The 17,454-nt window shown below is 40.6% G+C and overlaps 3 protein-coding genes across 12 annotated transcripts in view; 2 read left to right on the top strand and 1 right to left on the bottom strand.

Annotated features, from left to right (window-relative positions):
- The window catches only part of LOC129727122 (dual specificity calcium/calmodulin-dependent 3',5'-cyclic nucleotide phosphodiesterase 1A-like), a 601,383-nt gene that overhangs the window by 371,829 nt on the left and 212,100 nt on the right, over positions 1 to 17,454 (top strand). The gene's annotated exons all lie outside the window — the stretch shown is intronic.
- LOC129727125 (maltase 1-like) lies at positions 2,835 to 5,796 on the top strand. Its single transcript, XM_055684612.1, has 3 exons — positions 2,835 to 3,387; positions 3,452 to 3,813; positions 3,873 to 5,796. The coding sequence occupies exons 1-3, from the start codon at positions 2,875 to 2,877 to the stop codon at positions 4,828 to 4,830; spliced, it is 1,833 nt and encodes a 610-aa protein (XP_055540587.1). The 5' UTR covers positions 2,835 to 2,874; the 3' UTR covers positions 4,831 to 5,796.
- On the bottom strand, positions 13,213 to 15,082 carry LOC129727128 (maltase 1-like). Its single transcript, XM_055684616.1, has 2 exons — positions 14,194 to 15,082; positions 13,213 to 14,139 (listed from the first exon to the last, which is right to left on the bottom strand). Exons 1-2 carry the CDS (start codon positions 15,045 to 15,047, stop codon positions 13,257 to 13,259), a joined length of 1,737 nt encoding a protein of 578 aa, XP_055540591.1. The 5' UTR covers positions 15,048 to 15,082; the 3' UTR covers positions 13,213 to 13,256.

Raw genomic sequence — 17,454 nt, forward strand, 5'->3', positions numbered from 1 at the left:
ACAGCGGCGTATGCATCTTGCGAATACGCTAGCATCACACAATTCCCAGCTACATACAATTTGAGTGGGACATTTTTTTTTTCAACTTGCGAAGAAGGCAAGGGCAGAGATTGCCTCGCCATCGCAAAAAAAAAGAAAATAAAAACAAACAAAAAAATAAGCATCACGAATCAAGTAAACGGGTCCTGATAATTGGAACTCACAGTAAATTTTGTAGAAAAGTCGAAAAAACGTTAGCAGTAAAAATCTCAGTTTTAACTCCTTTCTTGTTCTCAACTAACATCCTAGCGTAAAATCTGGTGTTGAAAGAATGACAAAATATCGGTGTTTTAGTTCCGGTCCCGGTCCCATGATTTCTAAAATTTCTGCTGTTTACAAAAAAGTAGTATGATTTGCTTCTGATTTTATTTCACACTGCTCTGACAAAATTTGAGGTTTTCGATTGTTTTTCGGTAACCATTATTTTCGTTTTTGCAATAGTTCATCACTTAACTGACTTGCGGCTAACAAACTCTTTTTTATCTTCATTTCCATTATTCCAACTTAATTGAATACAATTAAACTCCAACTTTTTAATTGGTTAGTGAAATGAGTTATTCAAAATCCTCTAGGAATGAAAATTCAAAAAAAGGTCTGTCAAAAAACCGGTTCAATGCAGGAAAAACATTTTCCCAATAACAACAGTTGCACTAGAGGAATAATTTCCTTACAACCACCAGAACACACAAAGCTCCTGGATACAATCGAGTCATGGCGTTCACAAAAGTTGTTCCCACGAGACCAGTTCGGTCTGATAACGAAACATAGTAAATCCCATTCCGTTGTCGATTTTCGTGGAAGTTTACTGTGTATATCGTATCGATTTTTTCTCCTTCGAAGCGAAACAAAACACTACCGGAAAAGAAGAAAATTACTACTGGGAACCCAACTGCAGCACAAAAGTCATAACGACTCTATTGTTTCACGCTGAAACATGACCACTATAGCCGGGATGCTGGAAGCGTAAATTCATCATAAAGTTCATGCCCTACTGCATTCTCTTTCTTCCAACTGATAAAAGCATTGATTTGTTGAAACAAAACGCCAATGCGATCCAAATGTAAAATATTTTATTCCACGGTGCTCCCACAGACCGTTATTATAAAATAAAATGCACCAAAGAATCAGAGTACACCATTCGATTCGTTATGACGTCCAGAATGTCTGGTCAAAATTTCAAAATCATCGTACGGTACATTTTTGAGTAAAGCCCTTTTGAAGGTCGTAAAGTACAAAAAAGTGATATAAAAACGACGAAATACTTATTGTAAAGCACGTTTCTCAACCACCATTTTATGAAATAACTTCCAAAACAGTTTCTCCACATTCCAAGGGTTATGTTTCAAGACATTAACAATTGGTGGAAAGAATTATTTGAAAATCCCACAGTGCACAGTAGTCTAAACCCGAAAAATCGTGATCGTCCTTGATTTGACTGTGAAAAATTGATTTTATGTACTCAATGTCTTCAGCAAAATTATTCCATAGAAAAAGACCTTACTTTTGGCGTTTTTAGTTTTTCGATCAATCCACCTAACAGTGAGATGAAAAAAAATATTTTTTCTAATTTTTAATATACGAGATTGCTTCCTTCAGCAAAGTTGTGGAAAATTTAAAAAAAAAAACAATTGCTGAATACTGCGATGTCCTATCTGTACGCTGGACACGACAAAATAGAGTTTTTTTGGAACACCGCTCCTTAAAGTCAGTTTTTTGTCTATAATTTTGTCTGTAATGGTCAAAACAATGCAAAATGTTCTAAGATTTTATTCATTCAACTAAGATTCTCTTAAGACTTTATAAAATTTATTGTTTTGACAATCATAGATAAAGTTATAGACAAAAAACTGATTTTAAGGAGGGGTGTTCCACAAAAAACTCTATTTTGTCGTGTCCAGCGTACAGATAGGACATCGCAGTATTCAACAATTGTTTTTCTTTTAAAATTTTCCACAACTTTGCTGAAGGAAGCAATCTGGTATATAAAAAATTTAAAAAAATATATTTTTCATCTCACTGTTAGGTGGATTGATCGAAAAACTAAAAACGCCAAAAGTAAGGCCTTGTTCTTTGGACCAATCTTGCTGAAGACATTGGGTACATAAAATCAATTTTTCACAGTCAAATCTAGGACTATCACGATTTTTCGGGCTTAGACTACTGTGCACTGTGGGATTTTCAAATAAATCTTTCCACCAATTGTTAATGTCTTGAAATATAACCCTTGGAATGTGGAAAAACTGTTTTGGAAGTTATTTCATAAAATGGTGGTTGAGAAACGTGCTTTACAATAAGTATTTCGTCGTTTTTATATCACTTTTTTGTACTTTACGACCTTCAAAAGGGCATTACTCAAAAATGTACCGTACGATGATTTTGAAATTTTGACCAGACATTCTGGACGTCATAACGAATCGAATGGTGTACTCAGATTCTTTGGTTCATTTTATTTTATAATAACGGTCTGTGGGAGCACCGTGATTCCACAGTTCCATTTACTAATGATTTCGAATCAATATAAATTATGACTTAACTCGCTTTTCACTTCCATAAATAAGTATTATTTCATCAAGTCATAGTCCAGCATTTCTAAGGTCAACCGTCCGTATCAATACTCTCAACTCTCTAATTAAGATAGACTATTCAAGGTAAGTCATGATTGCTTAGTATGGTAAGATAAACGTACACACTTGCTAAGCTCACACGGAGCAAAATAATCTAAATATCGTCTATTTTATATTGTCCTACCCCGAATACAAGCACTGAATCAATCAATCAATCCTATATATCATCGATTGGTCAGTCAGGCACAATCAGTTCGTCGGTGCCGGTGCAATGAATAGTGTTAGATTGCTCTGGTCGCTGCTGGTGGTTTTGGGTATTGCTGTGGCTCATACCCAGGCTCAGCAAACCGATCAGAAAGACTGGTGGGAAACGGTGGTCTTCTATCAGATCTATCCAAGATCATTCTACGACACCAGAGGTGAAGGAATCGGAACCGTGAAAGGAGTTACCGCTAAGCTGCAGTACTTGAAGGACACCGGTTTCGACGCTACTTGGCTTAGTCCGATTTTCGCCTCTCCTCAGGAAGACTTCGGATATGATGTTAGTGACTTCATGTTGGTTGATCCGCTGTTCGGCACGAACGAAGATCTTGAGGAACTGTTCGCAGAAGCGAAAAAACTCGGTATCAAAATTGTCCTAGATTTTGTTCCTAATCATTCTAGCAATCAACATGAATGGTTCTTGAAATCCGAACTAAGAGAAGATCCCTACACGAATTATTATGTCTGGCATGACGGATTAACCAATGAGACTGGAGGCCGTCCCTTAGTGCCCAACAACTGGGTAAGTAACGTTCAAAGGTGAGAGTGTTTATCTAGTAACGACGTCTCACAATCCTATCATTCAGCAATCCGTCTTCTATGGCTCCGCATGGGAATGGAGCTCCACCCGGCAGCAGTATTATCTGCACCAATTTGCCGTTGGGCAACCAGATTTGAACTACCGCAATGAATTGGTAATCGAAGAACTCGATCGCATACTTCTTTACTGGATGAGCAAGGGTGCTTCCGGATTTAGGATCGATGCAATCAATCACATGTTCGAAGTCGCAGATTTCCGAAACGAACCGCTCACAGGAAACACAGACCCTGATAGCTACGGCTACACTCATCACATTTACACCAAAGATCTACCAGAAACATATGAAGTGATAGCGCACTGGCGACAGTTGATTGATGACTACGTTAAGGAGAACAACTTGGAGACGGTGTAAGTGTTTTGATATTTTTACAATCCTACTTTTATATTGATTATTTGTTCGGTGATAGAATCATGATGACGGAGGCATACGCAAATCTTACTATGACAATGCGGTACTACGAATCGGAAGATGGGACGCAACAGCGGGCGCACTTTCCCTTCAATTTTGCAATGATCGAAGATCTGAATCAAGATTCAACAGCATCCTACTTCAAATTTATCGTCGACCGATGGCTGGAGAATATGCCTCGCGGCAAAGTCACTAACTGGGTGTTGGGAAACCATGATAAACCTCGCATTGCCAGTCGATATGGACGCGAACGTGTTGAGGGCATGGCGTTGCTGTTGATGACCCTACCTGGAGTTGCTGTCGTTTATAATGGGGAAGAAATTGGCATGGAAGATTTCAGGGACATGTCTTACGAGGACAGCCGAGATCCGCAAGGGTGTAACCTGGGAGAAGAAGGTTACAAATCGGCTTCTAGAGATCCTCAGCGTACTCCTTTCCAATGGGACGATACTTACAATGCTGGCTTTTCTAACGCCTCTAAAACATGGCTTCCGGTGCATCCCCTGTACAGACAAACCAACCTGCTGAAACAGCAGGAAGCTGATTACAGCACCTATAAATTCTACATTGACATCCTGAAACTGCACAAAGAACGTGTTTTCACTCACGGTGAATTTGCTTCGCGTGCGTTCAATGATAACGTATTTGGTATCTCTAGGTTCATACGCGAGGACGAGGATCGATCGTTTGACCCGTACAGAGTGGTAGTGATTAATTTTGCCAGCAGCTCGTATGAAATCAATGTAAAAGAACTTTACCGTTTCGCTGGCGATATGGCCACGGTGCATCTCGTTGGCTCAGACTCACGCCACAGCGTGGACGATTCCGTTAACACTACCAGCCTAATGCTAGGACCATACGAATCCATCGTACTCGGAAGCGCCAGCGCTGCGATGGCTGTCAAAATATCTTTCCTGTTACTGGTCGTAGCTCTACTAAAATCGATTTTGCTGTAGTTAACTTACAATTTCATCACAAATATTAGCTCGTAGGTACATTTATAATATCGAGTTAGTTTATCAAAAGAGTCAAAAGAGTAAGCCTTATTTCAAAGGAAAAAAATATTTTGGAATCATGTTCCAAGGACACCGAAAACATTGAAAGTTACACTCTGAAAACAAAACCAACATTTTTTTAAATATCACTCAACAATTCTATGGAATCGTATTGAAGAATATTTTGTAGAACCAACGTTCAATTATTTTAGTTTTCGTCCAAATGCAACTCTGCATATCCATATTTATAAATATAGACAGCTGGAATCTATAGTATAGTCAATGTCTACAGATTTAGTGGAGACCAGTTTGATACCCAAAAAAGACAGTTATTTGTGGTAAATATTCCTACATGTGTCAGTGGTGCTTAAATTCATTATATTTTACGGAAAAAAATGATTATATATTACGTAAAAATATAATCATTTTCGCTTTATCGTTTCTACGTGAAAAAATATTTATATTTTAGGTAAAAAAAGTGAATGTTGATGAGTTATTTCTCCATGTAGGGTCGTTAAAATGATCAGATTTCATTGATTTAACCACAGATAAACAAATGCAACGCTGTGAGAATATACTAGTGATACTCAGAGAGAGAGAGAGAGAGGGGGAGAGAGACGATAAAAAATCCGCAAATTTGGCAACTGGGTTCCAAATGTCAAAGGTGACAGATCTCTTCTCAAAGCGCAATGTTAACTTTCTCGATCGACTTGTAGATTCGGTGGTAACGATAGAAGTCCTGAGAAATAACAAAGTGCACCGCGATATCCGTGAAGGAGGTAAATTTTATGTTATGTTTAGTTTTATATACTTTTACCCAATTGATCATTATTTTGTTGACTATACAAAAGGTTTGTGCACCTCCGGTTTAAAAACATTGGAATAATGTAATTTTGTATCATTCTTAATTCACTGTTTAGCAATATAACAAGAAAAATGTACAAAAATAAATACGCCCTTAATTGTCTCTGAGTATTGCTACCCAGGCAGGAGATCATAACATAATCATAACTCATCAATAACATATTTAGCTATGAGGAGTTATCGTGTTATTCGAAAGATATTCACGTTTCAAGCATGCATATGAAAATATCATAAAATTTTGATATCATATCTCGCCATGGCTTCAATAAGATATTTGAATTGATTTTAAAGTATCTCATTAAAAGTAAGTTTTTGAGTGGAAATTGTTCGTTATTGATTATTGATAATATATTCAGTTATGCATTCAGTGTTCAATAAATTGAAAATATCTGAATCGGTCATTTTCGTGATTTTTAATGCAAATTATTGATTTGTTATTGAAATATCAAGCTTTGTTATTCATATAGCCTTGGAAGAACAATATTTTGGTATTATTTTTTATTATTTTACCAACTATGTAAACCATATTAATATCAAAATGAGGTGTATTTCCAATAACTCGTTGTAATATTATAATGATATTTTCTCCCGCTCGGGTAGTTTACACCGTATAAAAACATTTTTTTCAGTCCAGTAATATACGCATAAAATACTAGTACCATCTGGTGCAGCCTTCACGCAGTGTTCATTACGTCAATAGCAGCGCCAGCATCTGCACGGATGTCAAATTGGGAAACAGTAGAAAATGTATACGATTACATACACTACATTGCAATGGCGCGGTGACATTTCTCAATGCGAAGATTCAAGTTAATCGTTTTTGTATAGATATAGTGAGGTTCCATTAATGCTATTTTTACTAACCACATAAATATTTGTACACCAAGGGTTCCATATTAATGCGCCTCCTCAGGTTAATGTGCTTTACAACCATTTCTTAACTGGTTGCGATCCTGAGAAGAGCACGTAACGTAACCAGTAGACTGGGACACGGTTTTATGGGAAAAAAGCGATGATGTTATTTTTTCGCTCCCATGCACTTTTCGTGTTCCTTATGGGTCCTATAACGACTGTGTAACTTTTCAGATCGATCGGTGAAACGTCCGATTTGCGCCCGATTTTTAAAGCTTCCATACGATTTTATATGAGAAAAACCACTTTTTCAAAACTTTTTCTATAGAGATGTGCAGTTGGCTCCTAAAAATATATCAATACATGATACTTATAGGAAATTTTCCTGGAAAAAACTCTTCTAAAGACCGCAAGGCGCTACCTTGCTTGTGAAAAAAGATATTCACCCCAGACTGATTGAATATCTGACGAATGGCTCACCATTGAATTTTACTAGCAATACTGCTGCAGCATGATGCTGTTGCAAATTCAACCATGTTATGGGAAATGATATCGCTTAAATTTATCTTGGAGGCTTCTCCGAGGATAATCTGAGCAAAAATCACACTTTGAAAATTTATTCCACGCGAAATTATTTCTCATACTTAAGCAAGTTTGCAATAGCAGCATGCTGTAGCAGTGTTGCTGGAAAATTTCAATGGTGAGCCGTCCGTCAGACATTTAATCAGGTTGGGGTGAATAGCTGTTTCTACAAGCATCGTAGCGCCTTACGGTCTTCAGAAGAGTTTTTTCCAGGAAAATTCCCTACAAATATTATGTATTGACATATTTTTAGGAGCCAACTTGGAATTTCTAGAGAAAAAGTTTTGAAAAGTGGATTTCCCCATATAAAATCGTATGGAAACTTTAAAAATCGGGCGCAAATCGGGCGTTTCACCGATCGATCTGAAAAGTTACACAGTTATTATGGGACCCATAAGGAACACGAAAAGTGCATGGGAGCTAACATTTATTTTTTGTCCCACCCTAGTAACCAGTTTCAGCAAAGTTTCGAAAATTTCATCAAAGTCTTATCCATGCACCTGTGCAAAGTCTTGCTCCACAAGACGTACCTTGTAGCGAATCATCTTTCCAGTAGCACCACCTTTCTTTTTGAAATTCAGCTGGGTTAGCAGCTGTGGTAGGTCGACTTCAACGAGCAACGCAAGTTCACCGGCGATAGCTGCCTTCCATTGCTCTTTGGCCAACTTACTACTTCGAGATATGATCGAAAATTCAAATTCGGTTTGGTACCGCTTGGTACCTTCGAAACTGTTTTCATACTGCGCTCTGAGCGGCGGACGTCAACTGCCTCCTCCTACAACAGATCTTTATTATCAGAATTATCCTCGAATTGTTTTCTTTCTTGGAACTCGTCAGCATCTTCATACACTGCGGCATTTTCGTACTTGTCATTCTTCTCCGCCTGTCCTTGAATTTCATCTCCCTCCGGCTGAGCAACTTGCTGCTGCTTGGTCATCTCTTGCAGTTGAGCTTCCTGGAATTCGTAGTTAATGACCTTCCCAGAATTTTCTGTCTGCTGCACGAACATCTCTTGCTCCTCCTGCTTCAGGAAATGTACATCGCGGTTGATTACTATTTTGTTAGTCTTCAAATCGATAATACAGTATGTATCACTTGTCTCGTACGGAGTACTCAGTGACCGTTAATTTCTTTGCTTTGGTATGTAGCTTTGTGCGTTGCTCCGTTGGGATGTTGTTCACCAATCACATGCAGCTCCGTAAGATACCATCTATCCCCATGGGCAATCTCGCATGGAGTCTTCGTTTTGGCTCGAGTTGGAAGAAAGTTTCGCAAACAAATTCGCCATACTTACTTCTGCCCAATACTGACAGCTGAGTTTCGCATCGAACAGCATGCATCGCGCCATCTCTACCAGGTTCCTGTTTCTACGCTCAGCGACACCTTCTAGCTTCGGTTTCTCCTTTTTTTAATGTAGTGGAGAAATCTGCTGAATGGGTTGAATTTAATCTAATCCACTAGAACCACTCCAATCTCTAGCACTTATCTTTCCGGAATGACGGTTAAGTATTACGTCGGGAAGCGGTTTTTTTGTGCCTCATGCACCCTCTTTACTCTTATACCTCATAGCTGATCACCTGAAGACTGGCAGTTGGCTACCACTGGCATATTAGTGGTTAATCTTCAAAATAGTGTTTAGCCCGCTCACTGCCATCATGTCGCTTCTCGCCCGCACGAACGAGGGCATACGAAGGAGACATGCTCAGCGGTCTTCTCTACATCCACTCACTCGAGATGATGAGTAGATACTACTTGAAGCAGCCAAGGCCTGATAGGATCTGTGTCATCCGGATACCTCCTGAATAAGCCGATGCGTCAATGTACCTTTCGTGGAATTGGATGAAATAGAAGCAGTCTTTTATGACTCCTGGTTTCAAGCCTCGAAACTGTTGGAAATTAGTTGGAATAGATCGGTTACAACGAATACGATGAAATTGACGTCGGAATGTATAACAAACATGGAGAAAAAAGCGCAAGTCGATGCCATATATATATATAGACTTAAAGGCAGCTTTCGACAAAATTTCGGCATCAAATAGTGCTAAACAAGTTATCCCGGCTAGGGATTTCTACTCAATTGGTGTCCTGACCAGAATCATACTTAACGAACCGTGAACTTCGGGTGCGGATTAATGGTTGCGTATCGAGGACATTTACAAATAATTCCGGTGTGCCACAAGGTATCAATCTTGGTCCGCTACTATTCATTCTATTGTTCAATGATGCTGCTTTGATTTTGAATAGAGGTTGTTTTAAACTAGTGTATGCTGACGATTTGGAGTTATATGCTGTTATACTAACGCAGGAGGATTGTTGCCATTTACAAACCTGTTTAAGTTTGTTTGTTGAATGGTGCCGAAGAAACAAATTAATTGTTAGCGTGGAAAAATGTCAGGTAATCTCGTTTCATCGTAAATCAAAACCAATTATGCACGATTATCATATTGACGGCATTGCGCTCTCTAGAGTAAACGAGATGACTGACTTAGGGATCCTGTTGGACTCAAAAATGACATTTGATTTGCACCGCTCAGGATTGATATCTAAAGCAACAAGACAGTTGGGCTTTGTATCCAAGGTTGCTAAGGACTTTCCTGACCCGCATTGTTAGAAGGCACTGTACTGTGCAATTGAACGACCGATATTGGAAAATGCTAGTATTGTATAGAACCCCTACCAGGTCATATGGAACCTTAGGATCGAACGGGTTCAAAAACGGTTCATTCGATTGGCACTGCGGAACTTACCATGGAGAAACTCGCAAACTCCTCGTGTCACGTTGATCACGGTTGATTTCACGAAAGTAATTTTTCAGAAAGTTGAACAACGACACCGGTACATGGATGCTCCTGAGCACGAACACTGAGGAATCCTAACTGGCGCTATTGAACGCATTCTTCACGACAAGTGTGATGATTGCGCAACAGCGAATGCCTCTTCTCTTGCACCTGACTGCCACCTCTGTTATCGTGGTTTCGGAGAGAATAGCATACAGCGTGGACCTACTTTTCCAGAAGTCGAACTGGTTACTTGCCAGACCGTTTACACGATCACTGTACATTACCAGCCTGTTGAGGATAATCTTCTCAAGCATCCTACCGGCAGTATCTAGCAGACAGATAGGTTTATATGTCAATGGGTCCCCGGGCGATTTCCCAGCCTTCGGCAATAAGGCCAGTATCAGTCGCTTCCACCTTTCCGGAGAGAGGTAGAGTCATCCAGGTATTTCTGCATGACTACCCGGAACACTTTTATGGCCGTATAGATATCCAGGTTTGGGGATTTCATCCAACCCCGGTGCCTTGCTTACCTTTAAGAAGCTGGCGATGGGCTCCTGGGGCAATCGCGTATAGCCCTTCGAAACCAGTGCTAATCGCTCTCTTAAGCACCGATCTTGCAGATCTGCAAGCTGCACGCTGGTCTATCCTATGTTCAATGGTTCACGCACGATGCACCCTCCGTCTTGTAAAGCGTCACGCACTGCGAAGGTCCGCTATCACGCCTGTTCACCAGTATACCGATGACTTTCCATTTTAAGGCTGGTGCTTCCTATGTATGGTGGTGCCACACGCCCGCGATACCGTGGTAACTAATAAGTAAGCACTCGGGCGGAGCGTTTTCAAATGCTTTATTGCCTCCTCAAATACTTTTGCATCGAAATGCGATGTCTTCCACCCGCGGACGGTTGAGGTGGTGACTCAACCCGTTGCTTGCTGTCTCCCGTTGTAGTCTTCGCTATAACAAACCGACTGTTGATCGCTATTGGTGTAGGCATCGTTCGTGATCAGTCTTGGGCTGGAGGACGTCACACCGATGATCGACTCCGCACCATTTCTGTTGAGTGTATTTTCGGTCTCAACGTTACCCAGATCTCGGGTGAGCTTTGCACGAGCTTCCAACAAGATCCACTACCTTTCCACTCAATAGCCCAAACGATGAAATAAGCCGCTGTTTCATGGTTACGAGGTCAACCATCTGAACGAACCTTTCGATAAACCAACATGGCTGAGCGTAACAATTACTTTTCTCTGACGGCCGCCTATCCTTCGTTTGAGGTTAACCCAACCTCCTGAACTGTCATCGATATACCCGCCATCCTAAACCCGCGACCCAGCTACCGTTTCCGGGAGGGATGCAGTAGGGGTACGATACGATGGCGATATCCGACAACGACTCATCAGCTGCTGAGCCTTGTAACAGTGTTCCAGGTTCAGCTGTGTCATTCTTACATTCGTGGTTTAGTAGCCGGTTTACCGGCTAGGCACCTCGGGCCTCCTATGAAGTGCTTGGCGTTTCGTTTTCCGGAAAATGCAAGGTACTTGGGAGGCTCCTTGGAAGGCGTTTTTATCTTTCTGGTCTGCACCACCGCAACGCCTGTACCACTAGCCCCAGGGGGCATACTGAGCTAAGCTTGGCTCTATCGGGATCAGATTCGTATCTGCTTATGTTAGTCGGAAAGTGGCCACCTGAGTCCCCGCTGACCCTATCGGAGATGGATTGACTCAGTGGCCACTTTCACCCAGCACTTTCCTTTGAGAGCTTGTGCGACGGTGAGTTTGTCCAGGTTTCCGAGTTAGAGAGTCACCTCTGATGTATAGATCGTTATACCGCAGTATGCCGAATTCTTTGCACAATATATCCAGATTACTGCGATATTCGTCACCTTGGTACCTTCGCAACCTTCTCTTACTCCGTCTTCATCATCGGCACAAAATATTCTAAATAATTGAATGTCTCCGATTTCTCACAAATAAGGCATCTCAACGAACAGTGTCGATAAAGCGAAAAAAGTACTGACAATTACTCGAAGTCTTGGGTTCAAAGGTCCACCAGCCTCATGTGCCACTCGTGAATATATAAAGGGCTGTTGCTTCTAACGGCTGCTACTGCTGGACATCGTTACAGCTTTATCTCGTATCTTCCATTCTTAGGAACAGAGGCCGCCGCTATAATACCACCACCTGAAATGACGCAACCAATTTTCAGCCAAAGGACAGTAAATTGACTTCCAATTCTGGGATGTATAAACCCGGCTTAGAGTCACTTCCTTCACCACGCCATCATCAATAAAACACAATAGCTTGCACGTACCTTCTCCTTCGACCGGGCACTTCCAGTCATCAGCTACCACTATCTTATGGTTAGTCTATCTCCCGTTGTTCCATCTCCACGAAGAAGTTACAGATTGCACAGATATGCCATGAAGAACAGAATCCACTATACAACTGAATTGGTCATAATGAACGGATAAATTTGAACAAGCTTTTTGAACAATCGTTCCATAAGGTAAAAATGCTGTTCGATATTGTCGTCGTCGTGTACCACATCTCAAACAGCTGGAAAAACAGTCCAGTATTTGAAGAGAGAACAATCTTTTTGTGATGATTTCAAATGTTATTCTACGCTTGTTTTGCCAAGGTCGTATCCAGGATGAATATTGTGCTTCTGTTCAACTAACAGCCCGATTGACCGGGTCGAAACAGTGAAATTTTCACCGCTCTGAGGCCCAGTCAACGAGGTCCGATTTAGCTCAAATTAAGCATGAAGATGTTTTTCTAGAATATAAAATATTTGAGCCCTACCGCTTTTGAAACTCGACAAGTCGATTTTCATTAGCAGCTTTATGTGCATTGTTTCATGAAACGAAAACTACTTTAATCATTACATCTTGAATATTATGATACAGCAGAGTATGTGAAATCTGGAGTGAATTCGCTTTTGTTATGTGTTAACACTAATCAATAATTACAACACATACGTTCTACGGAAACTGTAAGACATGGCAAAACTCAAAACAGGTAATTGTCCTAGTCATGTACTCATGTGCTGTCGCTTATCATTTGAAGCTCCACAGAATTCGAATCACTTTTTTGTTCATTTATCATAATCGAACGCTTAACTAATGATCAGCACAGTAAACTGATAATGCAAAGAATACCGTGCTGAGAGCAGCTTAATGACCATGATGTCGAACATAAACGCACAACTGTCACTGAAAGTCATCAATCATCTATATAATTGGCTATTGGTTATTTGTATTTCAACAGAAAACTTTATTTAACCTTCCATTCAAGATAGCTAAAACTTCGTCAATTACCGATCACAACGGCCTCGTACGGACCAAGTGTGAGACCTCCCGTTCCAACACTATCTCCAACGTTGTAGCAAGACTGCTTACTAGACAACTTAACGGTGGCGCTCTCACTGGCGTACTCATACATGTGATGAACGTAAACCTTCTGCTCGCTTCCAGACAGATTAATAAGCACAGCATTGTATGGATCCAGGTACCGATTCTCGTGCTCATGGATGTATCGAACTATACCGAATACTTCATTGTTGAAGGCGTACGATTGGAATGCTCCATGTGTGAAAACCCGTTCCTTGCGAAGTTTTATAGCATCAACGTAAAACTTGTACGTGCTGATACTTGCCTCCTGCTGTTGGCGAAGATTGTTGCTAGCGTAGTTAGGGTGCATTGGAAGCCATGTCTTGGCAGCATTAGAGAATCCAGCGTTGTAACCATTATTCCACTGGAAGGGCGTTCGCTGTGGATCTCTCGAAGCCCACTTGTACCCGTCTGGACCAAGGTTACAACCCTGTGGATCCCTGGTATCTTCATAGGACATGTCCCGGAAATCTTCCATACCGATTTCTTCACCGTTGTACACCACAGCAGCTCCAGGTAGAGTCATCAGCATAAGTGCCATTCCATCGACACGGTCACGACCATACCGGCTTGCGAAACGAGGTTTGTCGTGATTCCCCAAGACCCAGTTCGTAATTTTTCCGCTGGGCATGTTGCCCAACCATCGATCAATGACGTATTTGAAATCATAGGCATTAGACCAGTCGCTTAAATCTTCAATCATGGCGAAATTGAATGGGAAATGTGCTCTTGGGCTTCCATCATCCGACTGATAGTACTTCATGGTCATAGTGAGATTGGCATATGCCTCCGTCATCATGATCCTGTAATAAAATTCGAAATAATAACCCTTTTCCGAGTATCAACCTTAAACTTACACTGTCTCAAGTCCGTTTGCAGCCACGTAATTATCTATCAATTTACGCCAGCGACCCACAACCTCGTAGGTCTCAGGAAGATCCTTCGTGTAAATGTGATGCGTGTACCCGTAGCTATTCGGATCATCCGGATTGTTGATCGGCTCATCGCGTAGATCCTCCACCTCAAACATATGGTTAACAGCATCCACCCGGAATCCAGAAGCACCCCTCGCCATCCAATAGCGCAGAATATCGTCAAACTCTTTAACCACAGCTTCGTTACGATAATTCAGATCCGGTTGACCTACTGCAAATTGATGCAAATAGTACTGCTGGCGAATGTCACTCCATTGCCACGCGGATCCGTAAAACAGAGACTGCCAGTTGTTCGGCACCAAAGGTCGGTCACCTCCGTTCGGTTTGCCATCGTGCCAAATATAATAGTTCGTATACGGTTCAATTCTCTGTTCTGATTTGATAAACCATTCGTGCATGTTACTTGTGTGGTTCGGAACAAAATCGAGAATAATTTTGATTCCCAATTTCTTCGCTTCCGCGAACAGTTCCTCCAGATCAGCATTAGTACCAAACAGTGGATCCACCGACAGGAAATCACTAATATCGTAGCCATAATCCTCCTGCGGAGATTTGAAGATTGGACTCAGCCACGTAGCATCCAACCCGGAGTCCTTCAAATACTGTAACTTCGCTGTAATTCCTTTCACATCTCCAACACCATCGTCGTTCGAATCATAGAACGAGCGCGGATAGATTTGATAGAACACTGTAGTCTCCCACCAATCCTTCTGCTGGGCTGCAGCTACTCCCAGCAGAACTGCCAACAGTAGCGCCAAAACTTTACAACTCACCATCTCTCCAGTCTCAGATAATTTGACTGTTCGGGGCCCCCCGATGGCTTCTTTAAAATCAACTGAGAGTAAACCAAGGGGGTGATCATGCACGAAGTGCGTGTGTTAGGCTATCACACTCAAAGTATTAAATACAAGTTAAAAAGCCCAAGAAAAAATGAATAATACAGCATTTTTGCTTGGGTGCATGATTCCGGACATCTAATGGGGTATGAAAGATTATGGCTGATAGGAGAAATCATAGAATCTGTTTGCTACTGGCGGAGTCAAAGAAAGGGGTTCAATAAAAGTCAACACAAACAGTAGCAATAAAGATATTAAAACACTTTGTCTTGATTTATAAATATGTGTGGCGCATGTATGTCATTAATAGGTCAAATTTAGCGAAATGATTAGACACCTAATAATACATCATAATAATGTAGAACAGGAAAAACAAAAAGTTTTACACAGCAATTGATTCTTTCCTATTCGCTTGTGAATTTTAAGGATCTGACGGCCTTTAGTTACATCGAACAAAATTAAAATCAAACAATTTCCAACTAACAAATACTCTAAAAAAACTGCTTTCTTTTTGCAAATTTCATCCAAAAACCTTATTTCGACATTTTTGGTGAAGGATTATTTGGCATTTCATTCAGAATACCTAAGTTATAGTGTTGATGTCAAAATTAACCACCAAAATCCGCTGAAAACGATGCAATCAAATTTTTTTACAAACATACGAGAAAAATTATTTTCAGTGAATGTTTTTGAATCTGGGTGTAAATATGGAATATATAACTATCGAGAAATCGCTATTATCTCTTGCACTCCTGTACCTTTCGAAGCCATTGTCAATCGACAGTTTTTTATTCAACACAAAAAACTGTCGATAACGGACAATCAATACGGTTTCGCCTAAGGTCGCCCAACCGGTACGAATCCACTTAAATCTATAACGTTGATGACTTTAACGAAGCATATGGCCGTACTGATATACGAACGAATATAGAGGGTGTTACGGTCAAAAAAATGGTTAACGCCAGGCTGCGATCATATTTTTAGCGTGTATGTTGTAAAAAACCTGAGCACCCCTCATTTTATAGATATGTGTGTATAGTATTATTCCTTATGTTTGATTTTGACATTTGCTCTTCAGTTGTTAAAATGGCGTCGAAGAAAGAGAAGTAACACATTAAAATTTTGCTCGCGCATTGCGAAAATCCGGACTACCCGCACGCCAAGTTGTTGAATGTGGCTAAACCATCTGTCACCAACGTAAATAAAGTCGACTGCCAGGAAGACAAAATCGGGGAGAAATTGAAACCAGAAGGCCGCTAAAACGACAAAAGAATTGGCCAACAGTTTCAAGCGGAATCCCAACTTTTCCATCCGAGATGTCGCAAGCAAGCTGGAAGTGTCACCTACAACCACGGGAATGGCATCGCTGTCAGATACCATACATTTGACGCGTTACCAACATCACTGGCATCCGAAAAATGGGCAGTTTACCCTTATCTTATGTTGATTCGGGCAAACCGGCTAAATGTTGACTGCAATTATTAATAGCATATCAGACAGTTTTGAGCAATTTCTTAAGGTTTTCACATGGTATGTGATATTCTAAGTGATATTTAGTACATTTATTGTGTCCCAAAGCAAAGTGAAGCAAACTGTGACAGTTTTGGGACAAACGGTACAGCTACAACTGTGGATCGAGCTGTAATAACGAGCCAAACTGTCAAACTTACAAGAAGATGACTCCAAATCGTGACGCTAAGTAAAACGCTACGAGGGCAAAACAACGATCGCGAAATCTGTACGGGAAGATGCTGACGAAGCTCAGTTGTGTGGTACAGGACTATGAAATTTATGTCAAGGCAGACTTTAAACAGCTTCCTGGACTGGAATATTATACGGAAACTGAAAGGGGGAGCTGGGAGAGATTTTCAAACACATTAAACTGTCGAAGGTTGCAAAAAATATCTCGTATGGCAGCCTGTGTTTGAAGAGCAACATTTTCATCACGAAAGGGAAGATGGTATAACTAAATTATTTCCTAGCTTTGTAAAAACTAAAATAAACCGCCTTTTCAAAGACGTCCACATGTTTTCAATCGAGGTAATGAAAATGAATTTATGGCTCTAATTAACGTTCAAAATTTGGCAAAATATTTTCATCGAGCAGGACTCAGTTCCACCTGCATTGTCATACAAGACAGTCACAATTATTACCCATACATTATGTTGAAGTGAACATGCTTTTGCTATAATGTTCAAGACCCGTTCACTATGCAAACTTCATGTATCGTCTATGTGAGGTTCATAAAATTGGGAGAAAAATAGTTCAAAATAGGAAAAAATAGTTCAAAAAAAAAAAACAAGTTCTACTATGTATGTGCTCTTCGTAAAGATGGACCTCATAGCAT

Source organism: Wyeomyia smithii, chromosome 3, assembly GCF_029784165.1.
Source record: "Wyeomyia smithii strain HCP4-BCI-WySm-NY-G18 chromosome 3, ASM2978416v1, whole genome shotgun sequence".
NCBI lineage: Eukaryota > Metazoa > Arthropoda > Insecta > Diptera > Culicidae > Wyeomyia > Wyeomyia smithii.